The 26,267-nt window shown below is 37.9% G+C and overlaps 1 protein-coding gene across 1 annotated transcript; it reads left to right on the forward strand.

Moving 5' to 3' along the window:
* Positions 1-7,760: 7,760 nt before the first annotated feature.
* On the forward strand, positions 7,761-26,163 carry LOC114465598 (uncharacterized). The gene is made up of 16 exons (XM_028450712.1): positions 7,761-7,919; positions 8,363-8,474; positions 9,489-9,703; positions 14,243-14,299; positions 14,384-14,476; positions 14,552-14,638; positions 14,727-14,837; positions 14,906-15,076; positions 16,708-16,798; positions 16,882-16,988; positions 17,067-17,267; positions 18,082-18,213; positions 18,293-18,371; positions 19,540-19,730; positions 19,815-19,835; positions 23,501-26,163. Exons 2-16 carry the CDS (start codon positions 8,399-8,401, stop codon positions 24,362-24,364), a joined length of 2,496 nt encoding a protein of 831 aa, XP_028306513.1. The 5' UTR covers positions 7,761-7,919; positions 8,363-8,398; the 3' UTR covers positions 24,365-26,163.
* The last annotated feature ends 104 nt before the right edge of the window (positions 26,164-26,267 follow it).

Here is a 26,267-nt window from a genome sequence, read left to right on the forward strand (position 1 = left end):
AAATGTTTTGAACTGATTTTAAAGACCCACCTTCTGTTTTTAACTGAAGGAAAACTGGATCCATTGCAATTTGCATAAAAACAAAAAGGAAATTGAACTCTTTCAATGTAAACAAAATAATTCTTAATAACTTTAATTGTTCTTTTATTGAAAGCCTCCTCACTTTTTCTTTCATTTGTTGGTTCCAAGGCTTGTCAGTGAAAGGCCAAAATAAGCTTTAGAGCATTGTTAAAATATGCTCCAAAAACACTGGGGTTAGAATGAGGGACCTCCATTCTTAGTGGGAGGTGCTGAAAAAAGCCAAATGCATCCTGGGTCAGCCCTCTTGTTGCCTTCAGGGCACCGTTTTAACGCCTCGGCACGGAAAACTAAGTTTTATAATTATTTTGTGCCCTCCACGGATAAATTGTTAAATTCAAAGGGTGTAGTTTGAAGTAATATTGTATTCTGATGTTTTTTATTTTTTATTTTATTGTATATGGTATCCTGATGCTGCTCCATAGACTGTGAATGTAATGTATTGACCACTGTGTGTGTTGTATGTATGTGACTATTCTGCTGCTATGAGAATTGCTACAAATTAATTGCCTTATGGGATCAATAAAGTTTTCTGAATCTGAATTATTGCATAGCTAAAATAATAAACAATTAAATAATAATTTCCTAATGCTCCGATATAATACTGCCTGGCACCGACTCTGTGTACAAATGATAGAAATTGTCTCTGGTCATTGTTTTTCACATATTATTGGTTTAATTTACATAATGATTGACTTTTATGTAGGCATACCTTGTGTGTTTTCAATTGTTTTACTTAAACCTTGTCATAATTCTATTTATTAATTGCTTAATATTGCTTGTACTAATTTCATACCTTTTGTTAGCAGACCACCTGTATTTGCCTCAGATTACTGAGTACCTAGTTACCAGATAGCCAATAACCTCTGTTACAAGAAAAAAGAACAAAAACTTTCAACAGTGACTTTATTTTTTTTCCACCACGTTGCATTGTTATGATTTTCCATCAGCCATTCTGCTGCTCTTTTGGAGTCCTCAATGTCTCAGCTCACTGCTGAGGTCTAAAGAAAATAAATAAATAAATAAAAGAAGTTCTGAAGAACATGAAATTTATTCTCACAAAAATGTGAGAACATGGAACTGGAGATCATGCCTACCTCTTCTTCAGTTACTCATGCCTCCAGCACAACTTAAAAAGCAGTTTTCTGCTGTTTGCACTACTTGTCTTGAGTTTCCTAAACACATTGTATTTTGAATTAAATACAAGCCAGGTCACAAAGTCAAATTCTCAAACTATGTCCTGGGAGGGGGAACTGCGAATTAAATTGGTATAGTATTTACTGAAAACGACTAATAAAGATTGAGAAAATAAATGGCTGCTAACTGACCTCGGTCATGTATTCAGACTTTCTTTTCTCCAGTAAAAACTGGTGGTACGTAACCTGCCAAAAGGGCTTTTGACTCTTTGGTCCAGTGAGCAAAGACTTTTCCATAGCTATAATAAATTGTAAAAATAAATAAATAAATAAAAGTCCTGGCTGATGCTTCCTAGACCCTAACTACATGTACAGAAAAAGTGGCTTGTCAACATCTAAAAGTCAATCAAATTATATAATCCTACCTTCCAAGATTAAAATGTTCAATGAGCATGACACACCACCATGTTCACATTGTTTTCAGGTCAGTCTACAAAACAAATAGACAAATGGATTTCATAAAGGATCATACAATAACATCCATCCATTCATTTTCAGACCCACTTATTCCTGTTTGACAGGGTCGCGGTGGTCTGCCAGTGCCAATCTCTGGCTCTCATTGGGCGCTGGGCAGGGGTACATCCTGGACAGGGTGCCAGTCCATCGCAGGGCAACACAGACAGACAACCCCTCACTTTCATTCATACGATAACAATTTACTGTATTTCTGTGAATAAGCAGGTGAACTAACTATGGTGAAATCATAGGAGGGGTCATACTATAAACAACAGAATAGTAAGTAAGTAATCTTTATTTATAGAATGTTTTTCACAGGTAGAAACCACAAAGGAGTCGTGAAGCTGATGATGGCAGTTCCTGATCTGTGGTTCACAGCTCAACTAGTCTGGGACACTGATGTTTTATCTCTTTATCCTGTTCTGTTGGTCCTTCTGTCCACAAACCCCAACCAGTTGAAGCAGATGGCTGCCATCTCTGAACCTGGTTCTGCTGGAGATTTATTCCTGTTAAAGTCGAGTACGTGGTAACAAAAGATCACAAACATCAAAACACTTTTTTGTGTCTGAAGACAAGAAAATAACCAACACATCATACTTTTTTTTTTAAACACACAAAGTGAAAAGTGTTTCATATTATCAAGTACATGATTTACTTTGAAGCCAGTAAGGTATGACATTCTTACAGGTAAACTTAAGAGAGGGTCACATGTTGTTGTAAACCGCCATGTCGTAACAACACAAAAACGGTATTTCCCTGCGGAATATAATGAAGTCATGAGCTCAGATTAGAAAATACAATAATAATTAGTATTGACTAAATATAATTTTTACCTTTGACTGAGAAATGTTTTCAATGAGTTGGATACTCATGCATTTTTATATCTGAAAACTCTTCTCAATACAGTTTTACTGCATCCAGGACAAAGATAGCGTCACTCATCTCTGCAGTTCAACATACATCTGCAAATTATGGAAGCCCAAAAGAGTCATAATTAAATAAAACTAGTACAGTGCCCGTCGGAAGTATGCATTCATGTGGGACCATAAGGGGTATAATTGCGGGTGCAAAATGTGGGTGCAATTTTCCTGGTTTAAATGTGTTTGTTGTTTGTTTTTTTACTCACTTTTATATTTTTTTGTTTGGTGTATTTTTCTGTAATGTACAGTATGTTTTTTGGAGTCATGTGTATTTTTGTATCTTTCTGTTGTGTTTTTGTGCATTTTTGCATAATTGTTTTTGTTGCCATTGTAGTGTGATTCAGGAGTCATTTTGTGTATTTTTTTGTGTAAATATTTAGTTTTGTGTATTTTTTGTATAAATATTTAGTTTTGTGTATTTTGAGCCATTTTCATATTTTTGTTGGATTTTTCTGTAATGTATGTTTTTGAAGTCATCATTATGTGTATTTTTTATCTTTCAGTTGTCTTTTTGTATAATTATTGTTTTTTGTTGCCATTGTAGTGTTATTCATTTTGTGTATAAATATTGTTTAGTTTTTTGTTTTATTTTACTCATTTAGTATATTTGTATTATAAATACTGTGTGTGTGTGTGTGTGGGGGGGGGGGTCTACATCCATCTCGTACAGTGCCCGTTGGAAGTATGCATTCATGTGGGAGCATAAGTGCAGTTGTCAATTATGGCCAAATGACAATATATTTGAAGGTTGGATGTACAAAGAGGTGTACATACTCTGCACTCTGTTATAAAGGGGTTTATTTGCGAGTGCAAAGTAAAATAGCATGTGCGATTTCCCTGGTTAAATTTCATGGGACATGTGCATGATAAATGTTTTTGTTGGGTTTTTTTTTATACTCATTTTTATTCATTTTTTGGAGTATTTTTGTATCTTTCTGTTGTCTTTTTGTACATTTTGTGTATAATTATTGTTTTTTGGTGCCATTGTAGTGTGACTCTGGAATCATTTTCTGTATTTTTGTATCTTTTTTTGTGTGGTTTTGTGCATTTCTATTGTCATGTTGTGTATTTTTGTATAAATATTTAGTTTTGTGTATTTTGAGTCATTTTCATATGTTTGTTGTTGTTTGGTGTATTTTTCTCTAATGTATGCTTTTTGGAGCATTTTTGTATATTTTAATGCATTTCTGTTGTAATTTTGTGTACTTTTTGTATAAATATTGTTTAGTTTTTTGTTTTATTTTACTCATGTAGTATATTTTATTATAAATACTGTGTGTGTGTGTGTGTGTGTGTGTGTGTCTACATCCATCTCCTCCATGCGTTATCTTCACACACGCGCGCATTTTGCTAAGAGAGACACGGAAGTACCACAAAAAATAAACGTTTTGTAACACCTTACCCTTGCGCAGAGCAAACAATAATCCACCCATCCGCTCACAAAAATGTTACATTCCTCTGTCTGAATAACCAGATAGTTTGTGATAAGGTCGACTAATAACCGTCAGCACAGCCACCGCCCACAGTCATGAGACGAAGGAGGAAGTGAAGTCCGTGACCGGAGGTTCAAAGGAAGTTTGGAATCACGGGAATAATTTTAAATAACCATGAAATATTAACTTAAATGACTTTTAGTGGTACAAAAACGTTTTTAATATTTACCTTTTTTTTTTTTAAACCCAAACAAACTGCGACACAGTGATGTCATGAACCCGGAACCTCTTACCGAGGGAGCCGTAATTATAAAATTAATGTTTTGACCGTTTTGCTTCACCAAATTACTCCACAATAACAGATACACACACTTGGGGTATTTGGAACCCGTTGACTAAGTTTCAGGTCAAACTCACCGCGTCGGGGAGATATTCGCTCCACACACACGTTTTGAAATAAATACCATTTTGATAAATAACAGACAAATATATAATATGGCCATTAAATTGTAAGATAAGGTTATATTATTATTAACTGTGTTTTATTATTCTTTAACATCTAATTATTATTATTTTATTATAATTAAATATTTCATAATGATTATTTTAACAATGTCATACTTTTTAAAAATAATCACTCATTATTTATTTTCCAAGATTTTGTAAAATAAACGTTTTTCACAAAGTCAATTTTTATTTCATAATGTTTTTTTCCACAATGGCCTTTTTATGTCATAATGTCGTTTTTCAGCAGAATAACTTGGTCTGTCAATCAAAGCACAAAAGGCGGAGCCAGTTAAGTGATTGCCTGATCCTTTACACAGACATGAGCAACAATATATGCCATATTTCAACCTATTTCCATCACTTTTTCTTGCCATATATATCCACCTTTTAACGCATTTTTGCTACATTAATCTCATTTTTGCCACTTCTCCATCAAATTTCAACGCCTTTTATGCACATTTTTTTTTTTTACCACTTTCAAGATGCAAAAGTTAGTTTAAACTGGCAAATAATGGGCAAGAAAAATAGTGAATGTGGTTAAATTGGTTAAAAAAAATAATAAGTATGGAATATGGTGAAAAGAGGTTAAAATGACAATATGGGTCAACATAAATGACTTTATGTGGGAAAAGTGGTGGAAAGGGTTTATAAGTGCCGAAAATGTCTTGAAATTGGGAAAAAATGAAATAAAAAATGTGCAGAAAAGGCAATGGAATTTGAAGGAGAAGTGGCAGAAATGAAAGTAATGTAGCAAAAATGCATCAAAAGGAGCAAAAAAAAGTGATGAGAAAAAAAGTTCAAATTTGTGGGCTGATAAATGTCTTTTCAGTCCATTTAAGCTGCTCCATAATAAAAACAAAACACATTTTGAATTTAATGATCAAAAAAAGGAATATCCAAAATAAAATGAACTTTCTCCTTTACATTTTCCAAACTCATTGTGTCTGAGTTTGAGAAGCTCTGACTTCAAGGGTTGAAAACAGCAGCTCAATGACTTCAAACAACACAACACTACTATTAAGAGACACGCGCACGCACTAACACGCACACGATCATGAGCGAACAGATGTTCTGAATCTCCCACTGTTCTCAGTTCTATCCGTAGCTATGCTGCCACCCAGTGGTTGATTAAATCACGGCAGGCACGATAACGACGATGATGCTTCTCATTCTCACGCACGCACGCACGCACACGCATGCACAGGGCAATAAAGTTGCCATGCCAGTCACTAATCCTTCCTTCTTCTTCAGTGGTTTGCCCAAAGGCACAGAGGATGGGACGCCGATTGTAAAGGTGCACATGTTAAAATAAACAGCAACTTCTTGCAACATTTAGCAACAAACCAATTTTTAAAAATGTATGAATTTCTTTTATGTTACTTTTGACCAGATTTACAGCAATATTTGTGGAATTTTTAATATTTACTTCTTTTTTTAGCTTTAATTTTGGTACTTTCGGTGAATTTACATATCAACTAAATATTAAGTTTCACCCGTGATATTTAGAATTAACATTTAGATTTAGCTTTCACATTTAGACATTTAGATTTAACATTGACATTATATTGCTATGAGAAAAGTAAATATCACACATTTCACAAATATTGCTGTAAATCTGGTCAAATGTAACATGAAATTTCACAAAACTTTTTTAAATGTGGTTTGTTGCTTAATGCTGCCAAAAGTTGCTGTTTATTTTAGCACAAGCAACTTTACAAATGGCGCCCCATAACAGAGGCATCACAGAGACATGTTGAATCAGTCCAACCCCGCCCCCCCCCATTGTGGATCTCCCCCATGCAAACATGCAAACACCTGCCTGTGCATTAGTCAGACCTGGAGGACAAGCTCAGGCAGGTGAACAGGACTTCTTTGTGTGAACCTGAGCCTGGAGGGGTACCTCCAACCTCTGCCGACCCTCGGCCGACGATAGAAGCTCCTCACACAAACATCTCTGATGGAGTCAGACGACAGACAGGCTTTCATCACTGGGGGGGGGTGCTGCAGATATACGTGCACTCACTCTGACTCTGACACTGTGCATGCTGGGACAAGTGGAAAAGGATGTGGGTTAATCTCCTGAGGACAAGCTGTGGTTTGATAGCTAATCCTTGTCAGGCCTCATTACACGTCACACGCTGCTAATGGTGGAATTCCAGCAGGTGAAGGACTGGGTGGCCAACGCTAATACTGGGACCATTCTGCACCAAACACCCCCCATGGCCTACATTAAAAATAAAAAGACACATGGTTGAAACCATGAGAGACACTAGATAACAATGACTGGATAAAATAATGAGAAAAAGTACATTCTGGGCTGGAGCGGCCGACCCTGGGCCTGTTGGTTCAGAATAATGTCTTTGCACATTTAGAATGGGTGTTTACTCCAGACCACAGCTGTGTTAGATCAGTACTTGGTTTCCTTTGATTGTTTGTAAACATTGTGACGTGTTTTGTTGGGCGGAGCTTGGCCTGAAGGCAAAACCACAATTGTCTTCATTTTTCTGAGCACGAGTGTCCACTGGAATCCTTTAAATCTTCAATTTACGTCCACTAACGTTATTCCTCCTATTCTGGCACCCAAACACACAACAAGATGACAGTCTAAAAACTCAAAGTAAAAGTTATGCACCCCCCCGCCCCCCCCCTCCATTTTGTTGGTAATAAATCTAGCCACGGTTCCCTTGCATACAGTAAACATCTGATGTAGAAACTCTACAAGTCTATAGGATGAAAGAGGGACATATATACATGAATGTATATGAATGATCACCAGCAGTAGACCATAGTAAAAGACTAGTTAGACTAGGTATTTTTTTCGCATTTCAAAAGGATGATACATAAACATAGATTTCTCAGAAACTCTGAATATCAGCTTTAAGTACAAGTAAAAATATTGATTTTCTAAATTTTCTTTCCATAAAAGCAAATCAATTACAGTAACGTGAGTACTTGTAATCTGTTACTTTCACCTCTGCAAACAGAGACAAATAAATTCCTTCAATTCACCTGAACTCGACCTTTGACCTCTGTCTCTCTCTCTCTCTCTCTCAGGTTCTTTACATATCTAATCTGATCCCAGTCCCTGAACAGGTGAGCCCCGCCCCTCTGAGCGGTTTATCCTGGACGTGCACCCTAAGCTTCTGTCTGCTCTAACCGTAGAGGACGGACAGGAGGGGTGGGGGGCATCCATCCATCCACGTGGGAGCATGTTGTTCTCTCCGTACAGGAATGTATCCGACCAATGTGGAGACGTCTGATCACAGGAATTAAAGATTGGATATGGAAGGTTTGGAGACTGAGAGTCACTCTGCAGACGATCTAAACAGGTTAGTCACTTTAGCTTCTATTCTCTAATCTGAACACCATCCAATCATAGATCATCTATTAAAGGAGTCCCATCTGTTTTTATTGAATTACAAAAGCAGCAGTAGTGCTTTGGTAAGTAGAAATAATTAAAAAAAAAGAAATGAGAAAATAAAGTCAAACTCTGGAACTCCAACAAACACCTGAAGGGATTTAAAGGATTTATAATTAGGGAACCAGCTAACGATTGTGTAAATGTCTCAGTCCATCACGTTTAAGCTCATTTTAGAAAAATATATTACTTTTATTGAATTATAACTTAAATAATAGATCCATATCAATAATTATTTTCTAGATTAAAATGTAAGGTTTATTCCCAGGCTAAAGCTTAAAGAAGTCACAGAAGCACCTGAGTCAGCGTGTTTGACTGTGAAAGTGTCTCTAACTATTGATTTCTCACCTACAGACAGAAACAGGTCCTCAGGTCGCTCTAAATCCATCCATGGCCCAGTTTGAAGAGCGTCCCTGGACTGTGTTGAGCTCCCTGCTGCTCGTCCTCAGTCTGCACGCAGTCACAGGTTCACATATCATTTTTACAGTTTAGCTCAGCATTAATGCAACTGCAAAACTGCCATTACTGTGTCAGATCCAAACATAAATATAGCCTCTATGCAAAATAATACAATTAATTAAAAAAAAAAATTTCAGCACATTTAATAGTAAGATCTTTACAATTATTCAAGTTTTTTTAGTACATGCAGAAAGTAATACAATCTTAAACATCAAAAGTGTGATTTCAACTTAATACCTTTATAACTGAAAATCTCAGTGGCATAAAACAAAAACAGCTGCACTGATACAAAAAACAATCAGAGCAGAGTTTATTTTAAATGATTAAATTATAATTAATATAACAATGAATTCTTAACAATTATTTGAAAATTAAAAAAATAGAATTGCATTAAGGTAGTGCCTTTCAACCTTGGGATCGTGATCTCATGAGGGGTTCTCAGGAATTAAATGGAGTCGCCTGAAATGTCTAATAATAATAATAATAATAATAATAATAATAATAAAACTGGATAAAATTATAATTTAGTTTTTTAAATCATTAATAAATTATTATTGTTATTCCTTACCACACACCATCTCAAACAAAATGATTCTATACTTTCACTTTTCAAATATAAATCTAGTTAAAAAAAATTGTTAGATAGTATAAAAATATCTGAGCTGGGGTCTCTGGGGTCACCAGAAAATTGTGACATAAAAATGAGGTCACGACCAAAAAAATGTTGGGAACCACTGAGTTAAGGTTAGGGTATTCAGGGGGCGTGGCCTCAATACAGTCAACAGTGAGCCATGTGCATGACACTGAGGAATTGCAGAAATATTCTCAAATATCTTTGCATGAAATCTGATTGTTTAAGTCAAGATGGTACTAAAAATATATTTCCCCAACTATATTTAACATCCCTGTTAGGGACCAACCATCAATTTATTCATTTTAATTCCCATTAATTTCCATAGAAAGCTTCCTGTAATTTACTCCAAAGCTCTCTCTGTCTCTCTCTCTCTGTATATTACCACAGGCTCATCAGGCTGGGCTGGGTGCTTCCATGGACAGGATGTGTTTGCAACAATACGAGAAAACAGTCCCTCAGGTGAACGCGTGGCTGATGTGAAGGTGGACACAGAAGTAGACGGTGTTCACTGGAGCCTGAATGGGAAAGATGCTGACTGGTTGTACTTAGAGGATGGAACGATTCGACTGAACACATCAGCTGACAAGATCTTCGACAGAGAGGTGACGACTCAGCATATCCAGCCTTAACTGGATGAAAAACATACAATTTATTTAGGTGAAAGAATCATAGAGTTTTGCTAAGTCAACATTGTGAAAGTTTAAAGTTCTGATGCTTTGCTTTGCTCGTTTTCCCCGAGCAGCTGTCTTACATCATGGAAGGAGCTTGTAAAGGAGGAGTTAAGCTTACTTCCTCTTTATTTCTCCTGGCTGGCTCGCCAACTTGGTGTGTCAGAAGTGGGATCACTAACCCTAACCCTAACCCTTTAAATCCAGGGTCCCAGTTACTGAGCTGGGACAGATATTGGGGAACAGGAAACAATTTAAGTGATTATTTGATAGATTTATTACTCAGTTTAAAAAACAACTAAAAAACTTTAGAAACAAAACTATTTTTCTTCTTTTTTGACACAATTTACAATTCAAACCAACAAACACTCACATAATAAAAAAGTATAACTATTAGTATACTACTAATAATAATGGTAAGCTCCATACACATAACCAAACAGGAGCAGTAGTGCATTATGGGTAAGGGTTTTAAAAGAAGGAGTCTTGACTTTGGCTTGAGTGCTGCAGTAGTTATTTATATCTTTTTTAAACCAAAGCACACGTCTCGTAGTTAAAGCCTCGTCTTTGAAACAAAGCATCAAACTGTACATCTTTCAAACGTTTCAAGGATTTTTAATTGTCATTACGTGCATGAACATGTTCTCAATGAAATCTTGTCCCCAAGTTCCCCGTTAAGCCTTTAAAGAATAAATAGAGTCAAAGAATAACAATACAGTATAAAATAATATAAATAGGAGAACAAATCAAATAGAAAAACACCAGTAATATAAATAGAATATATACAAAAAAGAATCCAGATATACAATAATGGTACAAAATAATATACAAAACAATAGATACTGGAGCTTTGTTCTCGTGTTCTTTCTCTGAATTTCCTTTGAGTTTGCTCGTTTCCTTGAGTGTGTGTTTGCTGGCTCATAAAATAAACCTCCCTCTCTCTTTTCAAACTTCACAGACCTTTTTCACAACTTCTGTATTTTGTACCAGAAATACGTAATCGCTGTGGAAACCTACTTCCTGTTGCTGTCAGGGCGACGAGTAAACAATAGTAGCGTACCGGGCTATTCTTGTAATGCCCAAAAGCAGCCTTATCTATTGTTCCACACCTTCCCCGTTGGACCAACTTTTGCTATCAAAAAGGGGAGTACTTATGTCTGCAGCAGACACTTCACACCAAAAGACTACGTCTTAGGTATCACTGTTCGCCACTTGAAACCCGAGTCTGTCCCTAGCTTTTTCCTTTGAACAATTACACCTCTAATACATTAAAAAAAACATTTAAAAGTGAGTCAAGAAGAGACAGCAGTGGTCAGAGGAAGAGAACATTGTTCCCTGGTACTGTGGGTGGCCGAAGAGATTCAGAGGAAGTGTACGGAGCCCCACGGACCGAACAGAACTTCAGCCACGGAGGAGCTCGTCCTGTAGAAATCCATTACTGGTAAGTTTGATTTCACCCTGTTGCCTGTTGCCTGTTATCAATATTATGAACTTTACGTCTAACATGGTGCAGGCTAGCCAGTTAGCGGCTGATTAGCGAGGAAACAATAACAATGCTTTAATATTCCTGAAAGCAGCAGCAATATTTCATTGACTTGTATTCAGAACTTTCTTTGTTTTTACACAATGGCCATGTAATAATATTACTGAACTATATGGTAACAACGTTATTGCTCAGAGTTGTTGACGTGGATTTAGAGCCAATGTTTCATCTGTAGCTCAGCTCATCTTCATCTCAGAACAAATCCAGTAAGATCTATTAATTCATTCTATGCAAACATCAACATGAACAATATTATCTGTTGGTCCATCCTGAAATATCATTATACACTATTTACTTGAATTTGTATTTGTTTATGAATAAATTATATATTATTAACAACTAATATTATTTCATGCAGGAAAAAAGGAGGAAGATGTTAACACAGATGTTCTTCCATGGAGCAGTCAGACACAAGGTTCATGGACCAGAACTAGCAGGACCAGGACCACATCCATGGTCCATAACCTCCAGCTCATGATGAACTCCACAGCACTCGTTAGACTGGTGTTGATTCTGGAGCAGGCAAAGAGGCAGGCTTTGGCCCTTTGTAATAGAAAACACAGAATCCTTTTTAAGTTTATGTTTATATATAATGAGTTGGTTTGTAAATGGATTTTTACTTTGTGTAAATAAAGTTATTTACTCTGTATTCTAGAAGGACTTTGTTCATTGTTTAATGCCTACTTGTAAGCACACATGGTTATTTTTTCCAGATAATTTAATTGCTCTTTACATCCACACATTCTGAGTTTCAAACATCAACATGTGTTATTTTTTTGCCCCAAGATAGAAACATAACCTGCCCTGCTGCAGCACACACTATTAGGTTTGTATTTTTTATTTTGATATATTTATGGGAATGTAAAGTTCATGCAATACTCAACTAAGGAGTGGGACATTTAAAAAGAATAATGCAATTGAGATTTCCTCAAATCAAACAATTTATTGAAACAAATCAAACATCAGCAATAGGTATAAAACAAATGTGGGTCAATAAGGGGTCATCAATCAATCAATCAATCAATCAATCAATCAATCTTTTATTTGTGTAGTGCCAAATCATAACCAATGGTATCTCAAGACACTTTACAATAGAGCAGTCTTAAGGACGGACTCTTCATTTTATGGATACACACATATGCATATATACGTATATGCACATACAGTACATATGTATCCCACACCAAACATGAATTCATCATGGCGGCAAGGAAAACCTTCTGTTAAGCAGCAGGAACCTTGTGTGGATCCCATTCCTATGATGAACAGCCATCCACGTTATGCTGTGTTGGGTGTGTGCAGAGGAAAGGGTGGAGACAGAGTTGTTTAGACTCTGTAACTCCACACTGAGGATCCCACGGACCTGCAAGACAAAAGCCAGAAGGAGTACAGGAGCAAATACACAAGGGAAAAAGCAGACATAGAGGGAGTGTTTGAGAGAGGAATGGGACCCTCTCCGGTCCCTCTCTAACCTAAATGACCTCTCTCTTAACGCCCTCTCCAACCTCTCTCCAACCGAGCATGCCAGACCCCCCCACCGGCAGTCTTTGCCTATTGCATCTTAACTATGAGCTATGAGTTGGTTCCTAACTAAAAGCTTTACCAAAGAGGAATGTTTTGAGCTTAACCTTAAAGGTAGAGAGGGTGTCTGCCCCCCAAACCGTGGTTGGTAGATGGTTCCAGAGAAGTGTGGCCTGGTAACTGAAAGCTCTTCCTCATATACTACTTTTAGAGACAAATGGAACAACGAGTAGTCCAGCATTTTGAGAGCGTAGTGTTCTGGGGGGATTGTATGGCACTACAAGCTCCTTGAGATAGACTGGTGCCTGTCCATTTAGGGCTTTATAAGTGAGAAGAAGAATCTTGAATTCTATTCTATATTTTATGGGAAGCCAATGCAGAGAGGCTAATACAGGAGTAATGTGATCTCTTCTCCTAGTTTTAGTCAGTACACGTGCTGCAGCATTTTGAACCAGCTGAAGTGTCTTAAGCGACTTGCTCGGGCAGCCTACTAAAAGAGAATTACAATAATCCAGTCGAGAGGTAACAAAAGCATGGACTAGCTTTTCGGCGTCGCCCTGAGACAGGATAGGTCTGATTTTAGCAATGTTACGGAGATGAAAGAAGGCAGTTCTTGAAGTTTGTTTTATGTGAGAGTTGAAGGATAATGGTCATGTGTCCATGATCATTAATAACAGCACCAACTCAAGCTGAACAGCATGATGAAGAGGACAACCAAAACATATGTTTATTTAAATACAACAGCATTCCTCCAGTCACACACACAATAAGTCCTCGGTCAAAACACAGATGAATGGAATGACATCAGGACACGTAAGTTTGACACAAACTAACGCTGATATTCTGGTCGTACTGAGTTCCACCAGCAGCGTGATCACGGATGTGCACAGACAGTCAGCATTAAGAGCATCTATAATGATAAACAAACATATCAAAATCAACATATTGCCTTTATCTGCTGTACTTATGCGAGCGTAGTCGAAACAATTATCTGTGTTCCCAAACGTTGTCGCAGATTCCTGTGACTCCAATGAAGACGTGTAGAGTTGTTTGGCTGAATCTTTACGTAGGATAGGCAAATCCGTGAGAGAAGTTGTGCAGACACTCTGGTCCATTTTAAATTGCCCGGCTTTCTACTGGAAGCGGAAGTCCACATACACTACAATTGCGTAATTCTGATTATTGTGAACAAGGTCTAATTGTTCCTTGAAGGTCAAAAAGAAACTTGTCAAGGTGAAATCTGATGTGATAAATCCAATAAACACACTCACAGGGTCAAGAAGTCTTTTTGCATTCAGACATTAGATGCTTTTGAAAACTGTTCATAATGTTACTCTTTAGATGATCTTCATCGTTATAATGCTTTTTGTTTTGTTTTGTTATGTCTTCTCTGGCTTTCTCTCACTCAGACTCTTGGTCCTGTCCTGATGGCACAACTGTCGTGTTATGAGGAAGACGTACCTCAGGTATTCTTCACCTCAGTAATCCACCCTACATTTATCTGTGTACCAGATCACATTTACAACAGGACATGTTTTGTGTTGCTTCAGAGTGTTTACAGAATTGTGGTGGAGATTATCGATGAAAATGACAACAAACCCGTCTTTGCTGAAGACACAGTACAGTATTTTACCATCAGTGAGGTACGATGCGTTCACGTGCACGTTGTTACAACTGTTACTGTCCTGTTTGAAGATCTAAAGGTGTTTGTTTTCCAGTTGACAGCAGTGAATACTGTAGCATTCAAAGTTCAGGCCACGGATGCAGACAATGACAAGATCCTTTATTCCATCGACCGTACATCAGTAAGACTCACGTTTCCTTCTTAAAATGGATAAAATAACACATTGGAGAACGCCGATTTCTGTTGCTGACCTTGTGTTTCTATCACAGCCTGATGCAGAGCACTTCAGAATTGATCTACCAAACAGTGGTGAAGTGATCCTCGCCAAAGCTCTGGATTATGAAACCAAAACACAGCTGACCGTCACCATCTACGCCTCAGTATGAGCACATCATTTGTTTCCAGGAGAAAGAAAAAGAAACGTCATTTATCAACTTTTCTCTTCCAGGAAATGAACACGGCCGAGCACTTCAACATCAGCACCAACATCTCCATCGATGTCCTGGATGGAGACGACCAGTACCCTCAGTTTGTTCCCTGCACATTACTTTACCAGGACGAGAACAATCGAGTCTGTATCAACCCTGTCTACATGGCCAACGTCACAGAAGGGGAGGAGGTCAGAATGACCAAAGAATGACTGAACAAACTCTTCTAATGGCTAGCTTGATTTTTAGTCATTTCAACAAATGGCCCACGTACTTCAGTCTAAAAAAATTCTGAATTTTTTTACCAATTTTTTCGTGATTATTGAATAGGTACACTTTTGGTTTGATTGGATATCACCAATTTAGTGAGGGGGGTTGTGTCGATTTTCTGCAGTTATCGCTCGTTCCTATTCTTCTTCCATTTTCAGCTTCCAATATCTCAGGAACTACACCACATAGGAAACTGAAATTTAGTATAGCAATACAGCTCCACCGACTCTCTGAGAATATGCAGAAAGATCTGCTATACAATCCTATCTGGTGGACATGCCAGCCCCTCAAATTTGGAATAAAAGGTAGTGTGTGTTTGGTCCTTCAGTAAATAACTTAGCATATGCCTCAGCTCCCTGTAATTTGATCAGCTTTGAGCTATGTACATAGACTGTTCACACCACTAATGATTAGTCACATATATGCATTGGTTCTTGGATGACAGTCTCTTGAAATCCGGAAAAAGTACTTTTTTTTAAACTAATTTGATTGGCCCATAAGGGGAATGTAAGCAAAAATCTGATCTGTGTTTTAATTTATAGTAAAAAGATTATTCTTTCTTGGGATATAAAACAATTTTTCTTTACGCAACTTCATTTTTATTTTGGACCCAAACTTTGTGATATTTCACCACTTGTGAATATTAAAAATAGTTCACATGACACCATTGTAGCTAGTAATATAAAAACCATTGCAACAGAAAAACAATTATTTTTGAAATTTATTAATATTAATTATAAACACATTTTTTATCTTCTACATTTTCTCTTTTTTTACGGGTGTTTCTTCTTCCAAATACATTAAATGCTGCATCAGATATGCATCGGAAACCAGTTTGATAAAATGTTCGTAATTATACTGATCATTATTCTCAAAATATGAGAATTTTTTAAAGCAAAAATATTTTAAGAAATAAATTTCAATCACAAAACTGTACGTCTGCTATTTCACTATTTTTTAGACCAAAATCCGTGGTATGTCCTGAAAATTTGTTGAAATGACATTGAATAACCAAGAATACTAAATCTATAGTCGTTTGATTTTAGGATTTGATCAAGCAAAATTTGAGTCAATCGAAGAGACATTTTTCTGGTGCAAGACCACTGAAACACAACGTCATTACATCATCAAACAAGATCATTCAAAGTGGTACCGCGATCATTCACACTTTAAAGGCTTGGAGAAACTTTCTATTCATTATTAACCATACAGTAGGTCACAAAGTATGGATGAAATGTGCAATACAGATCTGATACTGATGAAATTTGGTGGGATAATTGATGGACCGATCCGACATAATTGAGTCAAATTTACTAAAAATCAGTGAATTATGAACCAAGATATACATTTTAAAGATTTCATCAATGATGACAGATAGGGATTTTTTGAGTTACAAAAACACTAGTGCTATTCATTCATTTATTTTATTTATTTTTTCTTGATTAATTTGTTGTTTTTTTATGTTAATTTTATGAATGACGCACTGATGGGGTGGCATTTTATTTTGGTTGTAAATATTAAACAAGGCTGGCGGTTGATCCTTGTGTTGCAGGATGTAGTTTTAGACTTTTCTCCTGGTTTCATTCATGCTGTGGATGGGGACAGAGGCCTAAGATCTCCAGTTAAATACAGAATCATCTCAGGTACCAGAAGCAGCCATCGGTTGGAAAGTAATTCATTGGTTGTACAACTTCTATATGTGAAAACGTTTTGTATCTTGTGATAGGAGATGACGATGGACGTTTTAAAATGGATGCAGAGACTGGAGAGGTGAGACTAACTCACGCTGTAACAGACAGGATCATCACCCCGAGTCTGCAACTCACGATCATGGTAAGACTCAGATTATCAACACAAGTCTTTATTCCCTCATACTAAGTTTCCAATCTGGCTGTTCAATCCTTCCCGCAGGCATATCAGCAAGACGACCCCAGGAAGTATTCTGTGGCCACGGCAGAGGTCCGAGTTCTAAGTGTGAACCAGTTCCACCCCGAGTTTGATGCGGCTGAATATTACGGCTTCGTGGCTGCTGGAAACAGTCCGGCCTCTTTGGTCAAAACATACGGTGGCAAAGCTTTGATTCTACGCGTCGACGACCAAGACTTCGAATACGTACGCAGAGCCACGTGCACACAGCACAGTATTACTCAGATGTTAGCCTATCATTAGCATTAGCCTAGCACTGGATTAGCATAAGCATTAGCCTAACATTAGTTTAGCATTAACCGAGCATTAACTTTGCATTAACTTAGCATTAGTCTAGCATTAACTTAGCATTAGCACTGACCTAGCATTAGCTTACCGAGGAGGTAACGTTATACCCGGAGAAATCCCATAGAAAGGAGAGAGGATGCCTCCTGTATTCTCACCAATTACAGTACATTCTCAATTACTAAAGTTCAATTACAATTAATCACATTTACTAGCCTAGCATTACTAGCACTAGCCTGACAATAACCTAGCATTAAGTTAGCATTAGCCTAGCATTTGCTTAGCACAAACCTAGCATTAACTTAGCATTAGCACTGACCTAGTATTGTACCAGGAGAAATCACGGGTATAAGCACAGGGGAGAACATGCAAACTCTAGAAAGGAGTTAGAATGCCTCCTGCACCCTCACTAATTATGTTCTCAATTACTTAAGTTTGATTAAAATAATTACAATTACTAGCCTAGCATTAGCTTAGCACCAACCTAGTATTAGTTTGGCATTAGTCTGGCATTAGTCTAGCATTAACAATAGCCTAGCACTGGATTAGCATAAGCATTGTTTTAGCATTAGTTTAGCATTAACTTAGCATTAGCTAGTCCTGGATGGAGATGACCAGTACCCTTCGTTTTTTTCCCTGCACGTTACTTTTCCAGGACGAGAACAATCGAGTTGATAATGCTGATAAAAGTGAATTATTATTATTATTTCTGCAGGGCTTCAATCCAATGATCTACTTCTCCTTCAGTCCTTTGTCCAATCACAGCGACCTTTACAGAGTCACTGAGGAGGGACTCGTGATCGCAAAACTACGTCAGATCAAAGCCAAACAGATTCACGTGCTGGAGGTGAGCCTCAGCTGCTTCCTCTCGTTTATTATCACATGGTGATGATGATGATGATGATGGTTATTATGATTATTTTCAGGTAATGGCTGTTGATAAAGAGACGAGTGAAACCACCTTTGCCACTGTGGTGGTGGAGGTATTATTTTACGGTCAATCAGGTGAGACATGTCGTATCCCAGCATGCATCACAGATGGTTAATTAAACAGCTGTGTTGTAAATGTCACACTAATGTACTACCCACCACAAACTCATTGAGGACATACTGTCTACTACATACTATAAATATCATTAGGATATTGAGCGTTCCCACTGAAGTACACTTCCAAGTTTCCCAAGATGCTTTGGGAAGCTACAAGGACAAAAACCTGAATCACACTGATCTGTTGATTCTCCACCTTTGAAAGTTCTGAAAGCATTTTAAGAGAGAAAGTGACCAAGTAGAACACATGTCAAACTCAAGGCCTAGGGGGCCAAATCCGGCCTTTTGGAGCATCCAATTCGGCCCGCAGGAGAAAGTAAAAATGAGAGAGAAAACATGAATCATTGTGAAAATGAAACTCAACAATATTTGAAGGGTCTCACAGATTTTTCCAGTGCTTTTATTGCTTGATTGCAGTGATTTTTAATGTTAAACTGTTCGAAAAAACTCCAAATTATTTAATTTTCACAAAATCTAGAAAATTTAAAGTTAAGATCCTGTTGGGACTGATATTTGTCACTAATTGCTTGGATATTGTTAGTTTCTTACATAATTTAGTATTTTGTGTATAAGTAGAAGTACAAACTAGGGCACAATAATGTGAAATTACTATGAAATCTGTGGCCTACTTGAGATCAAACTGCTTTGTTTTTGGCCCCTGAACTAAAATGAGTTTGACACTCCTGATGTAGAATATCAACGTGTGCCCTATTTACAAGAGTTAAAAAAAAAAAAAATGAAAAAAATAATGGAAGACAAAAAGAGATGCTTTTATTTTGATTTTTAGCTTGAAGCGCACTAAATACTTTTTCATTCCACTAATTTACAATGAGATAATTTAAAATGTGTGTTATCACTCATTCATTTGATCATTATGTTCTATATTCATTTTTTTCATAGTATTCTGAGCAAAATGTTCACGTCGGACAAAGGCAGTACTTGGAATCAGAAATAAGAGGAAGGGGGTACTTGGGCTGAAAAAGTTTGAGAACCACTGCTCTGAAGGGCCGCATTTGGTCCCCGGGCCTTGAGTTTGACACGTGCCATATACAAACTTATTATGAACAGTACGTTAGGATGACATTTACAGCATGGCCAATGTGTGTTTATCTTTACACCATGACAGCCCCTCACAGTCCCCGGACAGACGAGCAGGTGATCGGGTGCACAGTGGGAAAAGCCTTAGTCCTCGCCACTGTCTTCACCAGCGCACTGGGCGGCGTGCTGTGGACCGCCATGTGGTTGAAGAGGAAACATAAAGGGAGCAGGGGTCCGTTAGAGAGGGGCTGCGTGGCTCAGGGGAAACATCCTAACGTGGTAACATCATTTATCATGAGCTGAGCAGCAGCGTGGTTTCAGCTGTGTCTTTATCATCATACCATGTTTCTTATGTTTCCTTAGAGCTTACGTTGGTTCCAGCTGGTAAGTTTAGCTTCACTTTATATTTCATATCATGTTATTTCTACTTTCTTACACCCTGACAAACACAACTGGCCCAATTAGAACATTGATTATTACTTTTCTATGGTGAAAAAAAAACCTAAATATCAGGTTTGAGGTCAATTACAATTTTCATTTACAGTTACATCTTCATGTTTAATTACAACTTAATTACGATTGCAGTGACAGGTATTTTTCCAATTACAATTATAATTTTTCCTATGAAAGTCAATTACAACTCAAATATTTGCTTTCCTGTAGAAAATGCAAGTGAGGATGTATAGCTGATATGCTACACTATTTGGTTGCTAGGAAAAAAAAGAGAACCTGATGTCATCCACAAATCAGGAGCCAGAACACTCCCACTCTAGCCCTACCTCCCAAATCCAACGCATTAACATAGCATTAGCCTAACATTAACCTAGTACTGATAGCCTGGCATTAACTTAGCACTAGCCAAGAATTAGGTTACCATTATTTTATCATTAGCATTAACCTAGGGTAGCATTAACATTAGATTAGCTTTGGGCTAAGATTAGCATTAGCCTAACTCCAGATTAGCATAAACATTAGCCTAACATTAGCTTAGCATTAACTTAGCATTAGCCTAGCAAAAGCTTAGCATTAACCTAACATTAACCTAGCATTACAATAGCATTCGTTGGCATTAACACTAGCTTAGCATTAAGTTACCTAGGAGATAACGATTTCACTCATTTCAGTTCATTTTGTCTTTTTTTTTTTTTTTAGCATGTTAAAGTTTCATTTATTAAGACAATTTTTTTTGAGGAAATTTGAACAGTTCAAATAGATCAAATTTCCTGAAAAAAAGTTGTCTGAATAAATGAAACCTTAAAGGTATAGAGGAGGATTTTCCCAAAGTTTAGAAAAGAAAGGCCCTCTCCACTTTTTGAAAAAATGTACATTCACAACACTCTACCTGCTCCCAAGAGGGAACGCCTATTAAACGTGTGCGAGAGAGCGTGCACGAGCCCAGTTTTCCTCGTGCACAGCTCTGTTTACGAGTTGGTGTCGTCATCACTCATACAAGCTTACTTTCCAAAAGAAGATTTTCACTTTTCCAACTATGTCAGACTCGCCACAGGTAGGTGAAAAATGTGCATGGGTAGCAAACGAAAACTAGCTGGTGACGAGCACGCACGACAGTCTTACATAAACATATCACCAGAATGATTGACAATTAGGAGGACCAATAGTCTTATTGATACACCCGAAATTTGAAGCAAAATAACATCCTCCACAATACCTTTAACATATCAGAGGTAACATATCCATGCAAGCACGGGGGAGAACATGCAAACTCCACACAGAAAAGTGTAAGGATACCCCTGCATCCTCACTAATTCCGTTCTCAATTACTAAAGTTCAATTATAATTAATCACAATTACTCAGCCTTTAATAAACAACCCCATAAAACCTATCCTTCCTCTTGCGTTAGCTTTCTGTTAGCGTCTCTTTTAATAACAAGTCAGTTTGACCCATGTCTTAAATAAGCTGTAAAATACACAAAAAATATTATCCATCATCTAATTTGTTTCTCATCTCTTGGTTACCTCGTTAGACTTCCTAATCAATGAAAATATTGGTATTAATATTTTTGGTGTGGGTGTCTGAGCCTTTTTTTCTTTCAGTATAGATTTATATTATTTTTTAAATAGTAAAATGATCCTTAAGAGAAGGAAGATGTAGTGAGAAAAGTTTATATGAAACATATTTTAATAATTGTTAACTATGTATGTGTGTGACATAGAACTATAACATGCTTAACCAGGTTTGCATTTTTTTTTTGTTTTAGAATTTCTGTCAATTACAATTACAAAATCAATTGTCTGAACTTTTTGAAGATTTTTTGCAATTGTACTGTCAATTATAATTTACGTCATAATTGTAATGATCAATTACGCTTTTACAAGTATAAGTGACCCTAACAGGGTAACAGGGTAGTGTTACCGTACTGATGATGTGTTGTTGCTATAGTAATCCTGCTCTGAAGGTTTAAATCCTTTTGGCCACAGTTCTCTTTGTGGATTTAACGTTAGCTCTTAAAGGATTACTCAGAGATTTCCCTTTTCATGTTGTGTTGGTTAACGTTTCCGTTTGGATAGTTTTCTCCTCCTCAGGGTTTGCATGGGTTGAGTTTTCCTCTGACCAAACCATGTTTGGTTGTTTTGTTTTTTTGGTAATCTATGTTTTTGTTCTACAAAATATGAAACAATAATGATGAAGCAACTTTAGTAAACATTTGATGCTTTTTAAGTGGACTGTATCTTTCTGGAGTTTCTAAATCAAGGATTAATGAACCTATTTTTGGACTGTAATAGGAAGCTAAAGCTCCTGTGGAGAACCAGCATATTCTCGCCCTGGGTTTAGATCCTTGTTCTAACTAACAGGGAGGGTTAATAACTTCCTGAGTTTTAATCATACATTTTATTTGTATAGCATTTATACAGTACTCAAAGACACTTTACAGGGATAAACAATAACTAAAAATACAGAGGTATAGACTTAGGTAAAAACACAATGTAATAAACAATAGATAGACTACAGGATACAATGGCTATACATTAAAAGCAGTCCAGAATAAGTGGGTTTTGAGGTGTTTTTTGAAGGTCAGAAGGTCCGTGCAGTCTGAGATTTTGAAGGAGATTTTGAGGGAGTGATCATATTTGCACAGTAATCATTTCTTAGTTGTTTTCAAATGATTTTAAATCAACACAACATGAAAGTTATCTCGGACAACTTCAATTTCAAAATAAGTTTAAGGTAGGACTTGTAAGGTAGTATTCTACTTTCACACTATCACACTATCTAAGACAGAGACTAGACAAGGCTGTGTTTTAAATGTCACACTCAGTACTACACACTACAAACTCAATGAGTATATACTGTATACTGTCTACTATATATGAAAAGTATCATTAGGATTATGAGCATTCCCACTGAAGTATACTTTCAAGTTTCCCAAGATGCATTTGGAACCTTCAAGGACAAAAACCTGAATCACACTGAGGTTAAATATCTTTGTTGATTCTCAACCTTTGAAAGTTCTGAAAACATTTTAAGTGAGAAAGTGACCAAGTAGAATATCAACATGAGCTCATTTGATCCATAAAACAGACGTAGACACATTTCATTCACACATTTCACACATTTTAGACCCTCCATTGTGCTACTGACTAAACTTCCTGTTAACTTCAAAATAAGAGCCCTATTAACAAAAGAGTTTTAAAAAAAAAAACTAATGGAAGACACGAAGAGATGTGTTTATTTTGAAGCCGGTCACAGGACCATTTTTCTCCCAATGCATCATGGGACGGTTGAGTATGACTAGTGTGCCCACACTTAAAAAATGTCCCCATATATTATAGATCTGGGTATTTCTCACCTACTTAATCTTTTCATACTATCTAATGTAAACCCATACATACTCATTTAGACGTCACACTTAGTATGAGTAGTACGTTAATGTGACATTTACAACGCAGCCCAAGACTGGATTCGCGTAACGTAAGGTGAATTTATAATCCTTACACTCTTTCCGATTACTTCTTTAATCTTTTTGACTGAACTTGATGTTTAACCAAACGTCTTACTCTGTCGTTGCATTTGCTTCTGAAATTCTGAGGTGAGTCACCGATGTGCGATGCCCCACATGGATGAAGTCTCCCACAAAAACGAAGAGTACGGGACCTACAACCCGTCATTCAGCTTCTGCTCTCAGGATGAGGTTTTGAGCAGCAGGAACGTCGTCTCCACCAGGACCAGCTTTGTCTGCACTGAAATGCTACGTGGCTCTGTTAGCTTCAATAACAGCCAATCAACACCAAATAAAGTCGCTTTCAGCTCATTGGACAGGGATGGAAGCCACACCCATGGGGCCCAGGAAGAAAAGTTTGCATCTCCACCTCCGAGCCCTTCCATTCACGACACCTCAGTGACTCCGCCCCTCTTCTGTCCAGGAATGGAAGAAACATCTAATGATGACGTCACAAGCCCCTCCTCCCAGGCTAGTGTCTCGTGTTGCAATAGTCGACTCGCCTCTGCAGAAATAGACAAACCCTTTAGCGTGCCCAGGGCCAGGACACCTGTAGGCACACCTCTGCTGTCCCCGCCCTTTCTGATGGTGGTCAACACCCCAAGCTCCACCCCCGAGCACGCTCCTCTCAAAGCCACTCTGGTAACCATATATACGACTCCTCCAGACACGCCCCCGATAACGCCCACGGACACTCAGAGCATTGATGCTAACCAACCATCCACATCGCTTGACCACATCGATGACCCAGAGTGCAGCGACGACGCGTCCTTGGACAGGAGAGCGTCAACCATGTCTGAAAACGACCACGAGGTGGCAGAAGAGGAAGAGGAGGGTATTTTAGGAGATGAAGATGCGAACAAGAACAGCGAGAGTGAGTTAGAATCAGACGAAGAAGAGTTGCTGAGAGTAATGGCTCGATGTAACCCCATTTTTATCACCTTTAGTAAATGATGTCACTGTGATGTCACTGGAGCAGGCGTAAGGGATGGAGTCACTGTTAGACTAACCCCAAATTTCTGTATCTGCTCCGTATCTGCTGTGAAACTACAAGCTGATTGGTTCCTATTAAAGTCCATGTGACAAATTCTACTGCATGCGAATCTCCAGCACCGCTGTGTATCTGCTGTAGATGCTGATCCTCTGCAGCAAATACACAGCCCTTCTCTTTACGCCAGACGCTGGAGCTGTTCTGCAGCAATTCAACAAAGATAAGCCCGTGTGGGACAGGAAGTAGTGCTCAGACACAGAATTAAATATCTGTTTATTTTCCAAATAAAATACTCAATGTTCAAGGCGGATCATAATTCCAAGCAGGTCTGCAAATGGCCGATCCGTAGATGTTTCGCCTGATCCGAGCACTTTTGCAAAACCGATGGGAGAAGCAGTATCAAAGCCTGAGCCCTGCCTCGCTTCCACTCACCTTCTGCCATTGACCAAGGTTACCCCTGGTAGAGGAAAACACCAACCTTCTGGGGCCTCCAGCGGGCACATTTCGGCCTCTAACCAAAAACGGGCACATATTCGGACTCAAGGAGAAAGAACCTGTTCGCTGATACCACATTTTTGACACAATGAGCACTTTCTAGGGCCCAAAAATTGTGTGTTTCGGCTGTAGCGGGCGCAATTCGGACCTTACCTAAAAACCAAGCACATATTTGGACTTGGGGGGGACCAGATCTTTCCGCACTTTTAAAAAAATCAATGGGAGAAGCAGTATCAAAGTTGGGGCCCTGCCTTGCCTCCACACTCCTTCTCCCATTGACCTCCAACTTTCTTCAGGCACTAGGCAGGATTGGATCATATTTCACTTATAATTATTGATCTTATCCATGGTTGAATCACAATATTCTCCTCAAAAGCTGAAGATCTAGAGGACAGGAGCGAGTGGATTTCCTTCTGCTCCAAGAACACAAACAACAGTTTGTATGGCTTTGTGCTTCTCTTTAGATTCACTACAACTCACTATATTGCATGATTACATGTGAATTAGTGAGATCTCCTGAGTCCTTATTGCAACAGTTACGCATCACAGATGGAGATTGACGCTGCATGACTGCAGATTACGCTGCAGTTATGCATCTGAGACATTTCGGAGCAGATACGCATCCAGTTGAAATACGGTGTAATGCGCCACGCAGCCTCAACCAAACATGAAAGACTGTCGGTGGCGAAAACGTGCACTGCACACATAAAGTGACACGTTAGAAAAGGTGTGCACGTCCACCCCCTTTACTTCCTGTTTATTGGTGCAACTTCCTGTGTGATAGATAAACTGAAACTATAGAAGTACCATTCATTTGGTTAAACTCAACCTTTTTTTTTTTGGTGTACTTGTTGTGAACTTCCGCCTCTAGTTTTTCACAATAAGAGCTTAAGGCATGAGCTGTTGTGAACTTCCGCCTCTAGCTTTTCACAATAAGAGCTTAGGGCATGAGCTGCCCTATGTGATCAAAAGGGTATTATGTTAGAAAGAGCCATCGACTATACTGATTATTAGCCATTTTGCTATCTGCTAGCTTTAATGTTACAAAATAAGTTTTACTCACAATCATATATCAACAGTGACAATACATCTTTACATAAAACACACAGAATGTGAGTTAATGCTCAGACTGGTCTTTATTCTAATGCTGACCTGGACATTGATCATGTGACCTTCAGATCAATCACGCATTTGTGGCCCAGCTGTGATAAAAGTTGCTGTGTTTGTTTTAAAGGATGCATCCCTGAAACTACAGTGATCTGATGTATGTGAGCCATTTATGAACAAAGATGTGTTCATTAAAAAAGGTGTGAAAGCTGCTGCGAAGCTTGAGCTGCATGTTGTTATTTACATTTCAAACCTTTTATTTTG

This window comes from Gouania willdenowi, chromosome 6 (genome assembly GCF_900634775.1).
Source record: "Gouania willdenowi chromosome 6, fGouWil2.1, whole genome shotgun sequence".
NCBI lineage: Eukaryota > Metazoa > Chordata > Actinopteri > Blenniiformes > Gobiesocidae > Gouania > Gouania willdenowi.

Excerpts from the sequence above, each read along its gene's own strand:
- LOC114465598 (XM_028450712.1), top strand. The coding sequence starts at position 8,399 with ATGGCCCAGTTTGAAGAGCGTCCCTGGACTGTGTTGAGCTCCCTGCTG. Across the intron at positions 18,214-18,292 it reads AACAGATTCACGTGCTGGAG|GTAATGGCTGTTGATAAAGA; the intron begins GTGAGCCTCAGC and ends GATTATTTTCAG. Across the intron at positions 19,731-19,814 it reads AGGGGAAACATCCTAACGTG|AGCTTACGTTGGTTCCAGCT; the intron begins GTAACATCATTT and ends ATGTTTCCTTAG.